Source organism: Anabas testudineus, chromosome 22, assembly GCF_900324465.2.
Source record: "Anabas testudineus chromosome 22, fAnaTes1.2, whole genome shotgun sequence".
NCBI classification, from domain to species: domain Eukaryota; kingdom Metazoa; phylum Chordata; class Actinopteri; order Anabantiformes; family Anabantidae; genus Anabas; species Anabas testudineus.
The window spans coordinates 6154367-6172348 of NC_046630.1; the positions used below are offsets into that span (position 1 = coordinate 6154367).

At 39.1% G+C, this 17982-nt stretch overlaps 1 protein-coding gene across 2 annotated transcripts in view; it reads left to right on the top strand.

Annotated features, from left to right (window-relative positions):
• stard9 (StAR-related lipid transfer (START) domain containing 9) overlaps positions 1–17982 on the top strand; it is a 37853-nt gene that overhangs the window by 6013 nt on the left and 13858 nt on the right. The window contains exons 4-21 of one of the 2 annotated variants that reach the window (XM_026339195.1): positions 7831–7947; positions 8155–8187; positions 8315–8376; positions 8931–9043; positions 10478–10620; positions 10715–10782; positions 10944–11041; positions 11204–11419; positions 11676–11773; positions 11871–11948; positions 12156–12233; positions 13008–13187; positions 14148–14199; positions 14597–14722; positions 16377–16459; positions 16608–16669; positions 17070–17263; positions 17480–17933. In XM_026339195.1, the coding sequence (XP_026194980.1) occupies positions 7831–7947; positions 8155–8187; positions 8315–8376; positions 8931–9043; positions 10478–10620; positions 10715–10782; positions 10944–11041; positions 11204–11419; positions 11676–11773; positions 11871–11948; positions 12156–12233; positions 13008–13187; positions 14148–14199; positions 14597–14722; positions 16377–16459; positions 16608–16669; positions 17070–17263; positions 17480–17933 (2255 nt within the window). The remainder of the gene's footprint in view (positions 1–7830; positions 7948–8154; positions 8188–8314; positions 8377–8930; positions 9044–10477; positions 10621–10714; positions 10783–10943; positions 11042–11203; positions 11420–11675; positions 11774–11870; positions 11949–12155; positions 12234–13007; positions 13188–14147; positions 14200–14596; positions 14723–16376; positions 16460–16607; positions 16670–17069; positions 17264–17479; positions 17934–17982) is intronic. The other variant, XM_026339196.1, reaches the window with a different exon arrangement.

Sequence of the window (17982 nt, forward strand, 5' to 3'; positions counted from 1 at the left end):
AAGTTTGTGCTGGGCAAACCTAACCTGTGTATCAAGACATTAGCTCAGAGGAAACGCTGCCCTTGTAGACAAACCACAACAACAGGGGTGTGTTCTGTGTTGTGTTGTATTTTTTTTGCACACAGTTGGCCACTCAGGGGATGTGATATCAGCTCCATCTGTTACCCAGAACTCTCGTTTCCTGAGACATGGCATTGCTCGAGTCAGCTCATTTTTCATGTCCTGGCTGTGATTGGGTGATTAGATATCCTTGTGTTGCTTTGATTGGAGGGTGTTTCTGGAACCTGAGAAGGCCTCTAGATTGAGAGGAACTGGTGTATGATTCCATTACAGAACCTATTCTTATACAGTCCTTTTAACTAACTTTTATAACTGCACTTGGTCCCCTTCTTATTTCATTTATATGTGGGGTTCCCTCTTCTGCTGCTTCTTCACTGCCTATCTCTCTTTTTCTCAGTGTCGCCTTTGTATGTGTTTAAAAAAGATGGCTCTGTGATGACGGCCTACATACGGCAATGAGCTACAGACAACACAGCACTTCTTCCTCTCTACTTTTTTTCCCCCTCTCGCTGGCTCTAACATTGGCTGCCTCTATCCTCAGCAGAATTGTGTCCAGTCAATGTCTTAGCTGTCACAAGACATTCCTCTGTTGTCCCAGGGTGGGCGAAAGGACGCCAGTAGAGGACAGAGCCACTGGATTTAAATCTGACCTATTTTCCAGCATGAGAATCCAAAGAATTGTCTCTTTATTAAAGAGTCTGCTGAATGAACACGTCAGCCGCTTGCTGATCTCATCACAGTCGAAAATATTTTAATCAAGCATTTCTCTAGTGGGTATGGAAACACACTGATATACAAAGCAGAAAATACTGTTTGTGTTGCAGGGTAGAAAACCAGATCAATGGGGCACTGTGGCAGGTTGACTACATGATTTAGTGGACAAATGGCTTTTTAGAACAGTGCCTGTCTTAATCGACTGGTTGAATAGGCAGATTTTGCTGTCCACAACCTAAATAATGATATGTTTAAGTAAGTGCTTTAACATCATGGTATACATTTTGTTTCCAACACCAAGTTCCCCAGCTAGATCATAGCTAGATACCAGTAACGAGATTTTCTAATGGTTTCTACATAAAAAAAATATATATATATATATATATATTTCAGGAGGAAGAGGAACTTATTCTGAATGCAACTTAGTCTCTAGTTCCCATGAGAATGAGACAAAGAGAACCTGAATTTAAACCACACCTAGCACCCTGTGGAGATTGGCCTCCCAGCCGCTGTACCTCTTTGGCCACTCCTGCAGTATACTCTCTACTGTACATTGTACACTGAGCTTTCTGTTTGCTAGGCAGCAGAATGAGAAGACAGACCTGTAACTGGTAACTAAAACTATATGCTGGGCTCCAAATGTGGTTGCATTCTTGTCGCTAAGGCTCCTGACAAGAAAAGGCTTGTGTTTTAGGGTGAGAGGCTCAGTGTTTAAGTTGTATTTTTGTGTATACAGAAGAGGGTGCCTCCAGGTGAGGAGAGGTAGGATTTTGGAGAGCAACCATAATCCATAATGGGAGCCAGCTGTTAAGCTCATGCAGGAGAGAACTGGGACTGTTTGTCTGAGTACTGCCTTTATTATGAGTCTAGATATTGAGCTAATAAACAGCTTTTTCCATTACATGTTTATTGTTTCTGATGGTAAGAAACAGGGGAGTGGAAAGTGAAAGAAAAGCAGGGGATTTGAGTCTGGAAAGAGACTCAGAATGGGTAGAGAAACTGATGGGAATGCAAATTCCTTGGATGATGGAGGTGGATGGGAGGACAGGAGGGGGAATGGGCAAGGGGGTCCACTGCACCTCTGTAGCCCCAGCACTGCTTGCCAAACCTACAGCTGGCTCACTAAATAATTTTTTGCTGTTAAATTTCTGTGCAAAGACGTCTCTGCTGAGAATTGTTTCCTCAGAGCACAATGCTGTTTTTATGGTGAAATGGAGTGAGCCTGCTTCCCTTTCCTCTTTCTCCTCTTGTCTTCTGCCTCACTGTGCCTGTGTCAATGTGTGTGATTTGATTTAGCTTGCAGTGTTTCTAGGTCTGTGTGTCAGTGACGCTTCAGACTCGGAGGAAAATAGTTTCTCAGTGAATGGGGGGAAAACTACTTATCACACTCGAGCATTTACTCCCCCTAACACATGGCCGGAGTAAGAGCCAAAAGTCCAGTACAGCTTGGTTTGAGTTAACTACAACAGGAGACCAAATAAACAAGTGTCACCAAAGAAATATGAGATCTAGACCATATGGATACAGAAAAAACATCTGTGATTTCTGTTTTCTACAATACAATAGGTAGTAAAGAGTGTTACAGACTGTGTTATGGTTGGATTTGGGGGAGGAGCAGTCTATCCTCAAAACCTCTCCAGATATGGTTTTATTTACTTGTTAGTCCAACCGTTTTCCCAGTGCAATTTGCAATAAGAGTGAATGCTAAATAGTTGAATACAGTGCCAGTTCCCTGTCTTCAGTTTTTTGTCTCACTCACTCACTCACTCACTCACTCACTCACTCACTCACTCACTCACTCACTCACTCACTCACTTACTCACTGTTCTTCGCTTGTCTTTTTTCACACAGTTTTTTACTCCCATGTATAGGGAGGTCTGCGTAATGAAGAGCAGACTATCTATTTGGCCTGCAAATATCTCTCTGTCCCTCCTCCCCCTCTTGCAGCCTCTCTGTCCTTCCATGCTAATTTGACCTACAAACACAAGTGACAAACGAGCACTCTGTTGAACGCTGGCCAAACATCTTCCTCCCTTGTGTTTATAAATGTGAGTATGTCCACCTTGTGGTCCTTGCTAAATTTATTTTTCCCTATTTCACCTCTGATTCTCCAACTCAGATTCTTCTCAGGACAAGGAACTCCAGTTCCATTTTTTTCTGTGTCTAAACAAAAGAATTTAGTTATGTGCAGGGTACCAGCTGTTGTGTTTGTGTAACCCAGTTGGACAGCGTGGGACGGGAACTAAGTGACCCCCGCCTCTTTTGCAGCTGTTTGGTTCTGCACAGGGAAAAAACCGAGGGAAATTATTTTACAGTTGCTGATGGGAGTTATGTTTTTTGTTTTTTGACTGCCTGTCTAGAAGAATGTGCATCTAATTTTGCACTTTTTTTTCTCTTGGAGTCTCTTTATATTTTGTAGAGCAACGCCTTCCCAGTGAGAGTGTTTGTGGAAGAAGAATGTATCTTGGTTCGGTTAGTTGCATCAAACCTGGCAAAAGCAACGAGAACCTGAAGTTTTTAAACATGGCAAATTGCTTCAGTTTGCTTCGCTGGCATTCTGCCATTTCCCTTGACAACATCAGACCCACATTTACACATACACTCAACTCATAAATACTTCTCCAGGGTTTAGCGTTGAGCAGGCCACATAAAACCAGACCAGCAACTGGCATTTTCTACAGTCAGTGATTACAGGACTTAAGTCATTATTATAGAGGCATTACACCAATACTTTTTCACTCTTGTCAGCCTGTCTATATCATTTTGTCTCTCTCCTTTACATTTGTCACCATTTATCAACCACCTCACTGACTTTTTCTACGTTTTTTATGTTACTAGACCACAGACTGAACTCCCTCTTTGGGGAAAAAGTGTTTCCCATGTTTGTAAAACAAACTAGGAACACAGTATTTTTCATGGTTCAAATTGCATGCATCAAACCCAGTTGGTTGTTTGTTTTTCAGGATATCTCATTTTCATCTGAGAAGTCTGGTCCACCTCAGTTGGACACACATGTGACTTTTCAACCCCCCTTTTGAGATCAGTGGGATTTTGTAAGATAACACATCTTTGTATGTCACCACTTAGTTTGAAAATGGGCAGTGTTAATTGATTTGTGTGTACTTTAATGTGCTTTCTCTTTTCTCTCTCTTCTTTTGAAATTTGAATCTTAGCATAAGCCTTGCTACACACGTTTTATTTGGAGATAGTAGTGTGCTGTGATTGTGACATTTGCAGATGAGAGATTGCATAGCCAAATATCTCTGTTGCTGCATCCCTGCCTGACTGGGTCATAAAATGTGCAATAACAAATTACAGAAAATCATAACAATAGCATGTGACCTGCATTAAAAATGATACCTATTTTTTTAAGGCTGTTTTCTTTCTAGTTTTTACTTTATTCTCTTCATATTAAAGAAATCATTGTCTGTATGGCCTCGAGCTTTTTACCATTTCTTATCCCTTGTTTTATTCTTTCTTCCTCGGCCTCTGTTTTGACCCAATTAATCTGACCTGCATTTCCTGCACAAGAATGACATCTATATTCAGATTTTCCTCTTTCATTGTTAGTGTTTGGACATTTTTTCACTAAGAGGAAAGCCAGCTCTGAAGCTTTTGTTCTTGTAGTGGATGTTGCTTCCTCTCGGTCACTCAACTAGTCAAATAACCCCATGTACATACACGTGCATGTGCAGTGGCCTCTGATGACAACAGCCTTCCCGTTAATGGAACTGTTAGTCTGTCCTCTGTGTTTTTTGAGCCGGCCAACCAACCAGCTAGCATGCTTGTTGCAGATCTGCAACTTGTTTCCTACTTTTAACTATTTTTCTTAATTCAATAAATAACTCTCAATACAGTGAGGAGCTGCAAACTGTGAAAGCAGGTTGTGACAGAGGTCCATTGTGTCAATTTAAGCAGCTCGAGTACAGTGACACAAATTACTGTCCACTGATTTATTTGATGCGACAGTGATGGCAAACGGGATTGTTTTAACATAGCCTGTCTAGAGAAACTCATAAACACAATTTTAATTCATGCCTCTAGTGGTTTTGTTCAGAGGTCATTCAAAGTATTTTACCAAAAAAACAAAATGCTTTAAATGACAAGCAGGCAAAACACAGTAGAAACTGAGAAAACAATAGGAAGAGTCTTCAGAGACACTTAGTCAGGTTCAAAGAAGGAACAGATAGTTGACGTAAAGTTTGTGTTAAGCCTGGAGGGATCCTCAGCTTTGGCTAAGCCCCCATAGAGTGAATTTAATAGGGTGAACTTTAACAAGAGCTGTATTGATTCTCTTCGTTTGAGGGAGGAGAAGGTGTTTGTCTGTTTGTGAATAGTAGGATAAGGACAAGACAGGGGTGGTGCTTATTTCTGTTTTCATGATTACGCCTCCATTCAGCCAAGAAGCAGGGGGCAACACTTGGTGGTCTTGGCTCCACTGGGCTACACACTTTGATGTTTGTACCTGTGATATTGTTTAGCAAGCATGAGTTACATAAGACACTCTCAGTCTCAGCTTACTTTCTGTGTAAAAATCTGTTTTTGCTTTAGCATTTTATTATTATGTTTGCATGTAGATGCATATAAAAGACATTTATACAAATCTGTGTACAGTTTACTAGTCTGACAAATATTTCAGTACAGTAAAAACTCCAGCTAACTGCTTTTTAAAACTCTCTCTCTAAAGGGTTAAAATAGATTCCTATGCCTTGAAAAAATGACGTGTTTGGTGTTTCTACACCATTGCCTGATGGGTGATTTATAAGGTCACTGAGTAAGACGGCCATTGTGAAAGTACTTTTACTATTTGCACGTGGCTGTTGCTTGCACATAGTTGGCTAGACTGCACACTAATACTGGAAAATGAAAATAGTTTTTGGGTTTTGGGCTACAGCTACCAGTAATTTTCTTTCAAAAATGTTCATATGATGTAATGTAAATTATTTTTCAGATGTGTTTGTGATACCTCAATAAATGCAAGGCAGCATAGTTGTTTATGGTCTGTAAGTGAACTACAGCTGAAAGCTCTACTGGATGTTGCTTGCACATAGTTAGACAATTATAGAGAAATTTTATTTGCAATGATTTTAATAATAACAACTTCTAAACTCTTAATATTGTTCAGTATTTTATCATATTAATTAAATATATTTGGTATCTTTTAAGCTGTTGGTCAACCAAAACAAAATATTCAAAGATCTGACCTTGGAATCTGGGGATATGTTGTGAGCTTTTATTAGTGCTGTGTAACATTTTATAGGCTAAATGACAAAATGGAAACAAAAAGAAAAAAGTTATTAAAACCATAATTAGTCTTAGCCTAAAAAAAAAAAAAGAAGATTGATGTTACTAATTAACATTACAAGTCTGTAATCTGTAAGTCTCTCTTCTAATCTTAGGTGGGTGTTGGTTTATTAACTGACTTTGCTTTATCAGTTGGTCACTGTGATTAGATACGATGCTGGTCTCTCTGTGTGAGCTTCATTCCACCATGTACTCAAAGAAATCTCATGGTTCCTGAATATTTTCACACACGCCAGACTAAGAACAACCAGATGACCGCTGATTCCATTCATGTTGCTTTTACAAGGCCTTAGACAAGACCTTTCAACCACATCCAGTCTAAACATTACCCCCCACACACATTTTGTAAATCTATATATACAGTATACAGGATTAACTCCAGTTTTTAACTTGTCTTGACAGCGGTTTGTAGCAACACACTCACACACTGAAGCTTTGTTGAAGGTATTGCTATATTTCATAGAGGGAGATCTTGGTAGCTTTGAGAGCATTCCTCTCGTGTCCTCTGTGTACCTATGCACCAGTAAATGGTCCAGACCCAGGCCCAGGGGCCAGGAGAGGGAACCCCTTACTAATCCCAGCGTATGTTATGGTTCCAGAAGAGAATGTGCTGTGTCTCAGGTCTGGACTGGATCAGGTTGCTACCCCTAAAGCTATGTGTTGCCTTTGGACTGAGCTTCTGGGTTTTTTCACATGTGTTCAGGAGCTGGTTTGTTTTGCTTATCAGTAATGAACAAAGAAAAGATAACAATAAAAAAAAGCTGAACATTTGTTTTGCCCTTGAACGTGGGCACATGCACACATAAGGAGGTACAGCTGATTTTACAGCTACAGTTAAATTACTCAATATTTTCTGATATTTTTTAGATATAAAACTGTTAGTTGCTGGTCAGATTAAGTGATTATATAAATCAATACTTGCAGCCCTAAAATCCATTGTGCAGAACCAGTCTATTACAGTATATCTTAATATGTTTTTAAGTGGACATTATTATACTCTTATAAAGATAATTATTATTAATATCATTATAATTAATTCACATGGCTACATATGGGGGCACAGAGAGAAGGAAAACAAGAAGCCTCAGTTGATTGTTTTCAGTGAGACTCTTTCAGATCTTACCACTGTGGTTTTTGTCAAGGTTTATTTTCCTGACCAAAGCACATTTATTTCTCTCACATTCACATTCTGCAAAGATGTTTACCCAGAGTGTTAGCTGACCTCCCAGCTCCTTACCCAAATACCCCATCAGGAAGAAACATCACCCCCCACACACACTATTGGCCTGGTGCCATAGCATTGTGATTATGGAACCTACTTGGGGGACTTGTCATGTAAAAACACAATGTGATTACTATCACGGATGTGGACTTACACTGTAAACACCCCATTAACTCATTTTTTTAACATATTTTTGCAGAAATCGCTTCTTCTTAAAATATATTAGTGAATTGTTTTCACCAGCAAGCAGCACTCCGCTTAATCACCTACACATATTAGAAGAAATAGGGTCTCTACCCAGTTATTTATAGACATCCCTTAATATTTTTTTAATATATATATATATATATATATATATATATATATATATATATATATATATATATATATATATATATATATATATATATATATATATATATATATATATATATATATATATATATATATATATATATATATATATATATATATATATGTGTGTGTGTGTGTGTGTGTAATTGTGTCAATGTGTGTCTTATTCCACCCAGGTGTTCCAGGATCTGGGTGTGTCGGTGCTGTCCGCAGCTTCTGAGGGCTACAATGTGTGTCTGTTTGCTTATGGCCAAACAGGATCTGGAAAGACGTACACCATGATGGGTACACCGGTGAGGAGAAGGGCAAGAGTGGGCACTTGAATTTGCTGCATGGCATTTGACATATTTTACAGGAATCATTTGCTGCACTGCAAATAAGCATTTAAAAGCACTAGTCGGAGAACACACACAACACTTAGTTGTAACCCTGTTCTACATAGCAGCTGTTTAATATGTCTTCAACCTCCATTCTCTGTTTTTTGTTTTGTATGATGTCAGAACTCCATTGGTTTGACTCCTCGCATCTGTCAGGTGAGAGAGTTGATTATAATTCCTTATTGAGGCAATAAAGTTGAAATGAGCATACAATTTGGCTGCTTGAGTATACACTATGGTTCTGTAGTTGTACTACGTGCAGTAAATTCTCCTTTGCTTACAGGGTCTTTTTAGGTCTGAAGAGACTTCTCCAAATGGGCAAAATTCAAGCAGAGTTGAGATCAGGTACTTTGTGTGTTTGTTTGTGATGCTGGAATTCATATTAGACAAGTACTTAGGGAATAGTTAAACTAAAAAACCTTCACTAAAAGTCAATGCAAATCAAAAAACTGGATTATCTTGTCATTGTTTGAGGAGTTCCTTTACAATGCTGTGATATGCTTTGTCACTTAAACATAAGCAAAAATGTAGTATTTTTTACAGTTTTAAGAATATAAGCCACTGAATTGGGTAGTGTAGACTGTTTCTGGATTGTGTAGTTGGACGAGCAGTAAAAAACATAATTTGTAACCATGAGTGCAACCTGCTTCAACAACAAACAGGGTCCATTGTCACACAACAAAGTCCTTTTTTGTTTTTTCTACTCTACTCTCTACTACTTTCTAATAAATGCAAAATGCCAGAAAGGGTTACCTTAAAGGTTTGTTATTCACAAAATGATGAGGAACATGCAGACAAATGACATATAAGCTTCAGCATCTTAATGTAATGGTAGTGTGATTTAAGTGTTTGTCTTCATAGCCAAATGTTGGTATATTTTATTGTTTTTATTGCTGCAGCTTCTTGGAGGTCTATAATGAGCGTGTTAGAGACCTGCTGAGAGGAGGAGAGCAGAAGAAGAGAACCTCGTTGAGAGTCAGAGAACATCCTGAGAAAGGACCCTATGTACAAGGTAAGTCTTTTTTGAGCATCTGTACTTTGTGAGTGAGAGTCCAGTCATAATTTCTCAAGCCAGTCGAGCGGTTTGCATTTGATAGGCACCCTTAGTAATGCTGATTCTCAATCCTAGGATGACCATCCTCACTAACTCGCTCTAACATCAGCTAAAGGCCAAATTTAAATCACCCTGCAGCAACTTTATATCTCTGACATACAGTAAGACTCTACATGTGTAAATTCTGTGGCGTCAGACTTTAATCCCTGAGAAGTGTCTTGTCCACTGATCATTTGTAAAAATGTATAGGAATACTCAACAGTGGGCCATATACAAAAATATTCTGTCTGAAACACTTGGTATTTGGTGAAGTGGAAATGAGCGTGGATACCAAAGGTTAAATCTTCTTTCTCAGCACTGTCATGTGTGCTCACACTGCACGATTTTTAGTAGAGCTTGTGTCCTGTATGTTAAGTTTATAAGTCAGTGTGGTGTATGGTGGAATTTTGTTCCTTTAATGATTGTTTTACCAGGTTGCGATTTGGTTGCTGTGGCTCTAATCCAGACTAGTATTTCAGCTTGTCTTATCTTTTCACTTTTATTTTTCCTCACTCTCTCTTCTAATTCTCTCGTTCTCTGTCTTGTGCTCCCTGTCATTCTCTCGTTTCTCTGTGTTCAAAGCCCCATATCCACTTATTGTCTCTATCTGGAGAAATCCCAGTTGACCAGAGGAAGTGAAGTCATTTCCTTGTGGTTCCAAGGAGAACACTTTTATGATACACACAGTGCAGATTTATGACTTTAGGTTTTACTTGTCCATGAGCATTTGTCCATACCAACAGTGTTTTACTGTCACTTGTTTTGTTTTAAAATGATTCAAATATCTGTATTAATTGGCTAAATTGAAACTAAGAAACATTTAACCACATGTTTTAGCACCAAGAAGCTCTGTGGTAATCTGTGTTTAACAGCCACTTAAGTTAATGTAATTCATGTCTGGAAGTAGGGCAGTCCTAGAAATTCTTTATTACTAAATGCAGTGGAAAAGTATAAATCAAATGTGAGAAAGTATTGATGAGACATATTTCCTGTTTGAGTCTGTTTCGCATTCCTATCTGTGCGTGTAAGTGTCTTAAATCTTAGGTATGCTTGATGGCTTTTTATATCTCCACAAAATGGTTTAAGTGTATCTTTACACTTTTAACTAGAGTATCTTTAGTTGTTTGGTAACAATACCATGACCTTATTTCCCTTCCATGTTCTACTGGGATGTAAAATTATGTTTTTTTTTCCCTTATAGGGCTGTACTTACTCTTACTTGGAGGTTCCCATTGAGCCTGTTTGAGGATTTAACGCAATAACAAACATTTTGATGTTATTTTTTTCTTTTGTTTTATTGAATTCGCTCAGTTTTGCTCAGGATTGTTTCTCTATTTTTTTCTCTCTAATCAGACTTGTCACAACATGTGGTCTCAGACTGCAAGCAGGCCATGGACCTTTTAGAGGAGGGCATTGGCAATCGAATCACTGCAGCAACCCACAACCATGATGCCAGCAGCAGATCCCACGCCATTTTCACCATCCAGTACACACAGGTCATTTCTCTCTGCTTAAAATCCTACTTATCTGCTGATCACACTCATACAGTTAGAGAATTTCAGTATGATTATTCATATTTTTTCTCCATAGGCAATCCTAGAAAATAACCTTCCTTCAGAAACTGTCAGTAAGATTAACCTTGTGGACTTGGCTGGAAGGTAAAACTTTCCTCCTGTTGTGTTTTTGTTTTGTCAACATCTGTTAACTCAAAACCATTGACAAAACTGCCACCTAGTGGAGCTTGATTTTAGTTCAACATTCTGTACATGACATCTGTAATATCATGATTCCCATGTTGTATATATGTTGTGTCTGACAGTGAGAGAGCAGACCCCCACTACTGCAGAGATAGACTAACTGAGGGCTCCAACATCAACAAGTCACTGGTCACTTTGGGCATCGTAATTTCAGCTCTGGGTAAATGATTATAGTGTTACAACTGTGTTTTTATTCAGAGTTAGATCCTAGTAGGTGTCTCCACAAATTACTGTTTCTCTTTCCATATTTTCTCTATCTTCAGTACCCTGGTCAACTTTACTTTCACAACCTTTGCACCTTTTTCTGTCACTGCCTCCACAGCCCAGAACTCCCAGATGTCCAGCAGCTGCCAGAGTATCAACAGCATGGCCTCAGAGGGCGATGGCAGCACGGTGGGTAGCCACAGCAGCTCGCTGTCTGGAGGAGGAGGAGGAGGAGGAGGGAGGAGGCATTGTTTCATCCCCTACAGAGACTCAGTCCTGACTTGGTTGCTGAAAGACAGCCTGGGGGGCAACTCCAAGACTATTATGATTGCAAGTAAGTGTATAGTTAGTCGGTATTACTGTTAAAGAGCTGTGGTGGTGGTTTTGTGCATTTTGGTTCACTAGCTATTAATTGCATATGCTTATTAACTCTATAAGCATACACCAACTGTGTGTGTGTGTGTGTGTGTGTGTGTGTGTGTGTGTGTGTGTGTGTGTGTGTGCAGTAATGTGCTCGCACTGATGCCTTAAGCGTCACTTGTAAAACTTGCTAACTGCCATTTCTCTGTCTATGCCTATGTGTGTTGCAGCCGTCTCTCCCTCTGCCAATAGTTACAATGAGACCCTCAGCACGCTGCGCTATGCCGCCCATGCCAGAAATATTGTCAATAAGCCTCGGGTTAATGAGGTCAGTGGCTATTTAGAGTCTTGTGCCAAAATGTAATGTTTGATCTAAATGTTTTCATTAGGTTAATGTGAGTGTGTGTGCTTTGATTTCTATGCAGGATGCCAATGTTCGGCTGATCAGGGAACTTAGAGAGGAGATTGACAGACTGAAGAGCATGCTGCACAGCTTTGAAATGGTATGAAAACCTTTTATCGTTACAGCACAGTGTTAACTCTCCTTGGGATACACCCTGCTGGGTTTACCCCCAAATAAACCTTAGTACTGTAAGGCTTTGAATAAAAGAGATTTTCACATCACATGTTTTAGAACCAAAGGCTTAATACAGTGCTGTATGACATTTTTAATCTTCTTGGTGGTCATTGATTACCCTCTTGATTGACAGCAGCGTAATCCAAGTCCATCCCTGAGTGATGAGAAGGATGGAAATCTTTCTGACATCGTGCTACAGAATGAACTAAAGGTAAAACAAGGTTGACATACATAGAGACATCTGTAACGAATAAAGTCGTTCTTGACACATCAAGATAATGTGTTTTCATATTCAGCTCAGTGTTTTATAAAAAGGCACCATGTAATAAGCCTCATCCACCTTTGACAGACAGATTCATTATGACATGTTGGCTGCAGTGTGGTTAAGATTACGACTCTTGTCAAACACTTGTTTAAATTGCAAGACTTTGGATAGGATACAAAGTTGTATACAGTAAAAGAAATGTAGATTTATTAAAAAGTATAAAAAATTTCCATAAGTGCATGCAAAAAATGTTTCTTACTTACCTTCAGCATTACCTGCCCTGTTCTTTTCTTTCCTATTTCTTTATATAATGACCCTTGGGATTTTCACGCTTGGCATTTTTGGAACAATTTTTTTTGCCTTACATAAATAGTGAATTATTCAGAGTAAGTTTGGTGGAGGTGATTTATTTATTTATTTTTAAATGTTTTATTAATGCATGCAAATGCAGCATATATTACTTATTTTTGTTATAATTAATATGACAGCGTAACCAGGGTAGCATGGAAAAATCTTTTTTTTTTTTTCCATGATCTGGGTTTGCTTGCCCTTGAACTTTGTGTTACATGCAACATATTTTAAGACACATGCTGTACAGTTATACATAGTTGTAGTGTGGTCTCCTTTTAAAAAAGAAATCTGTAGTTTAAAACTTAAGTTTTATTATTGAACTTTTTATATTCAAATATATTGAGATACTCAAATCTCCACCTTCCTCAGGTGGAACAGCTGACGAAGGACTGGTCAGAGAGCTGGAGAGACAAGAAGGAGCTGTTGGAGCAGTACAGTGTGGACATCAACCGAGACCAGGCTGGCTTCCTTATCAGTTCCCTCCAACCACACCTGGTCGCCCTTGATAGAGATGTTCTCAGCACTGGGGTCGTCTTTTATCACCTTATGGTAGGATGTTAAGAAGATGTTTTGATTAGATGTTTTGTGTTGATGTGTTTGATTTGTTACTTAACTAGCCCCTTTTAGCAAAGTGTTTTCTTTTTGGCATTTTTGCTGTGTTGGTTTCAGTGTAAATATTTGAATATGCATTGGTTAGACTTACAAGTACAAGTGCTGCGGTGTCTGTTCATTTTTGGTGTTAGTTATGTGGTATGTAATGGTGCACTTTCATTCTGTCTCTTATCCCTAGAGACTTGCATCACTCATTTTCACACATTCTGTTACGCTAAAAATACACATTTGAATAAAAAACATCATGCAAAGTCCCACAAACTGATATTTTTTGCATTTGCTCTACTTTTCCCAACTCTCAAGTTGCTGCTTTTGTCAGCTGTCTAACCACCTCTTTTTCTTGCTAGATTGTTCCCCTCCTCCTACTGTTTCTCTCTGTTCTGCTAGAAAAACCCTTGAGATAAGGTGCGTTTCTACTGTCTTTTCTTTTCACTCTACCCTCCAACTGTCCTGTCGATCTCCCATCTCTGTGTGAATGTCTTCCACAGTGCATGAAGCTCAGTTGAATAAGAGGCTCTTAGTTCTGAGGCTAGGACTCAGGGGAACTTAAGCTGTCCTGATTCTGACAATGACAAGCATACCCTTAGGTCTGACAATTACATCGTTTCCTGCATGTGAAGAGCTGAGGCCACCTGGGAGCACATGTGGTCCTGACACCATATAGGAAAGATTAAAATCCCATTAGATAAGACTTTAGAGTAAACACATTGTTTTTTTCATCTAAGTGGAAAGGTTGAAGTGAAAGGACAACAGTTTTCTACAGCACAGTGTGTGAAATTCTTGTCATTTCATGTTGTACTGCTTTTTTTGTTGAGCACACCCAGGTAATGACCAGAATACATATGCTTTATTTAGTTTTTTGTCCATAAGGGAATTTACGTTGTGGTTTTATTACAGGAAGGAGTTACCCACATTGGACCTCAGGACCAGTTTGAAAAGCCACAAATAGGTATTAGTTGTTGATTCATCTCTGTGATTCCTTTCAAGCTTTATACAATTTTTCTTCTGAGCTGAGCTGCAGTTTACAAGAGTGTAAATCCCCAAAGACTCTTACCATCATGCATTATTGCAGAGCAGATATACGACAGACTGGTAGATCTAGACAGTACATGGAGCAAAAAAATATTCAGTTCACTTACTAGAGTATCAAATACAATATATATGGCACATTATACTGTTACTATTAAATGAGAATGTGTAGTAAAACTGTGTACTTCCTATCATGAGTTGTTAACTTTTCATTAAATGCTGCATTGAGCACTAAATATATTCAGCTCTACAGCAGCTGCATCAGCACAGCTTTCTAAATCAGTATATGCGATTGTATTTCTGCTCTGTGTGTCAAGTACTGCAGGGCAGCGCCAGCTGTGAGATTGAAAACCATGGAGGTGTGGTAACTCTCAGACCAGTGCCGGGCTGTGTCTGCTTGCTCAACGACAGAGAGGTCACTGAGCCCTGCAGGCTAGCCCAAGGTCAGTTTATACCTTCAACAAAGCAATTTGTTCTCACTGCCTTGCTCACATTTTCCCCTGCATGCAGTGTAGTTGTTTTAATTTCTGATCTCACTTTATATTTCTCTGAAATATAAATATAAAATGTAATTGTAATAATGCCTATGCCCACAAATGACTGCACATGCAATATTTTTATACACAGGTTCTTGTATTATTCATTTTGTCCAGAACATGCTATTATTGGTGAATGGTGGGCTCTATCACTGCTAATTCAATCTACCATAATCTAGGGAACTAGCTATAGCTATAGTATAAATGCCAAAACTAAATTGCATCAAAAATGTTAGATAGCCGGCAATATACATTTGCAAGAAAAAGCATGAACCTTTTGGACTTTTATGGTTTTCTGCATTACTTTGTCATAAAATGTTATCTGATCTCCACCTAAGTCAAGAGTATCAAGAAATATAACATACATAAAGTAATAACGCAAAATAAATCTTTCATGACTTTATGGAGAACAACCTAAGAAACCTCAGTGATGGTAGAAAAGAGCACATTGACACTCCACAGCAGTATTGGCAAAATGTTTTGTGGACTGATACAACTATAGTGAACTATAGCACTACATGTGGCGTAATAAGGGCACAGCATATCATCAAAAATACAGTATCCCATTCGTTAAGTATGGTGGAGGAAACATCATCATTTGTGCTGCTTTGCTGCATCAGGGCCTGATGCAGCAATTGTTTTGTGTTGTTATTTTGGGCAAGCTATATTTGTAAATACTTTTGACTTTTTGATCAGATCACATTTTATTACAAAATAATGAAGAAAACTATAAAATTCCAAAAGGCTCACAAAGTGTACCTTTTCTGTACATGCTGTACATCTTTATATAGGATTTTGTATTACAGCCAAAACAAGATTTTCAAACTTTTGACTTGTGCTCTAGCTTCTTGGAAATTCAAGCAGCAGCCTCATACAGTCATGTTAAGCCACAGTGAGTCTCTGCATGCAGCCTTTTGTTTAGCAACAACACAGATGAGCATTATACAGCATAGTACAAAAGTGTTGGAGTAGTCAATAACAACCTTAACTGTACTGTAAGGTTACTGTGGGTAGGTGATGCATTTCATATTTAGTTTTTTTTTGTTTTAAAGATGTTGTTGAATAGAGTTGTCCCAAGGATAAAAATGTGGACACTGAATGTCTCATTAGCGCTGTTGCTTTGAGGAATGGGCACTGTGTTCATGGAGAGAGACAGACAGAGAGGACAGGCTGCAGCATTACATTTAGTCATTTAGCAGACGCTAAAGATCCTAACTGTATTTTCATATTCACTAATCTCACTCGCTGCTCTTTTTAAGTGATAATAAAATGCATCCCAGTGAGTCACTCTCAGTGGTGCACCTGAATAATTTTTCAAAATCTTGCGTGGTAATTTTCGGTCCCATGTACATGTGAAATGTTCCCAGTGTAGGCTGCAGATGTGTCTGTAAATATATATTTTTTATTAATCAGCCGACATGAGTGCAGACCACTACTTGTATACATCCATTGTTCTTCACTTACACATCACAGCATCAACACACCTGTGTCATCATCTTACATAAGCACAATGCAGTTAGATGAGTATAGCTTGTGATGAATAATGTATCTCTGTCTCCAGGGACTGTAATCACTTTGGGAGGAGTGCATAAGTTTCGCTTCAATCATCCAGCAGAGGCAGCTGTCCTACGGGAGCGCAGACGGGTTGGTGCTGCTAACCTGAGAATTAACACCACATTGCCTAATACTGATAACTCTGTTTATCTGTTGCCATGATACTGATGGTATTAATTATTATTTTTATTTTTTTTATGGTAAAAATCTAAGTTGATCATTTCTTTTCTATTTTCAGGCCAGTGAAGGTGGCATGACTTGCACCTATAATGGTCTTTGCCCTTTGACTTCTGACCACAGGTAAAAACTGCTTCTAGAAACAAGAAACAACACAGCATGCCGTTTGTAAGACAATAATTATCACTCTCTATGTATTTATACGGTATACAGACTAACAACAAACTCCCCCACCCCTCCCATGGTGGAAATGGCACGTGTTTCCATTAGCCCCCACCCTAGTGAACAAACCAAGTTACAGGAGCTGTTTACAGGACAGGCTTAAGTGTTGCTTAGTTACTGCTGAGATGCTGAACTGAAAACCAACAACAAAAGATTTTACTTTAAACCTGTCACTCTATCACTAAACTATGAAACCCTTGACATCAAATTTTGCATAGCAGAGGTAAAATGTTATCTTTACTTTTTTCTAGTTGTCTTTTTTTCTCTCATTTCAATTCTGGGTTTGTGTTGCTGTTTATAGTGTTAAAGAAGCAAAGCTCCAAGGGCAACTGGGTGCCTGTCTCTCCCCCAGTGAGAAGCCTACAGTAAGGCAACGTGTGGAGGAGCAGCAGCGCTACGTGGAGGCTTTGCGACAAGATATTCAAGCTGCGCAAAGAGAGGCTGAGAGAGAACTAGAGAGGGAGCAGGTCCATCTTCGACAGCAGCATGCTGAGAGTAAGGACTTTCTAGACATTCAGATAGAAGGGTTTTTGCTGCTCCTGTAGCTACCCATCAGGTTTCAAACTCTAAGAAAAATATTGAGTAATCACCAGCTACACTTTTTGTCTAGTTTTGAAATGAATAACTACATAAAATTCTGTATTTGAGCTAATTGATCATTGAACATTTCCACCTACTCATTATTTCCTTCTTTGAATCTTTACCCAATAGTCCATCAGTGGATTGTTCAGGAGAAACAGCACCTGGCAACTGTAGAGCAGAGAGTCACCCAGGAATCTGGAGTTCAAACAGATGCTGTTCCTCAATCCTTCCTGGAACAACTAACAAATGAAGCAGAGCGTCCCTCTCTGGTGGTAAGGGCCAGGAAGAAGGCAGTGCAGGGGGAGCTGTTGAAGTATCACGCCCTTTGTCGGGCTGAAAGCCGCATCCATCGGAAAAGGCTGCGCTACCAACTGGAAAGAATTGGCCGCAAGCAGCATCTGTTGGAAGCTAAGAGGGAGTTGCAGCGTCTGGAAAAGGAGCTCCCCACAGGTCCAGACAGCCCTGATTCTCCAGAACTCGGGTCCTCGTCAAAGCACAGAGGACAACCATTTGTTTCTCGTAGACACTCATTCTCAGCAGATCTTCTGTCTCGGCTCTATCCACAGCACACCCCTATCTTTAGGTGAATACATAGAGTGGAATGTATGGCATTTAGAGTTAATTGCATGGAC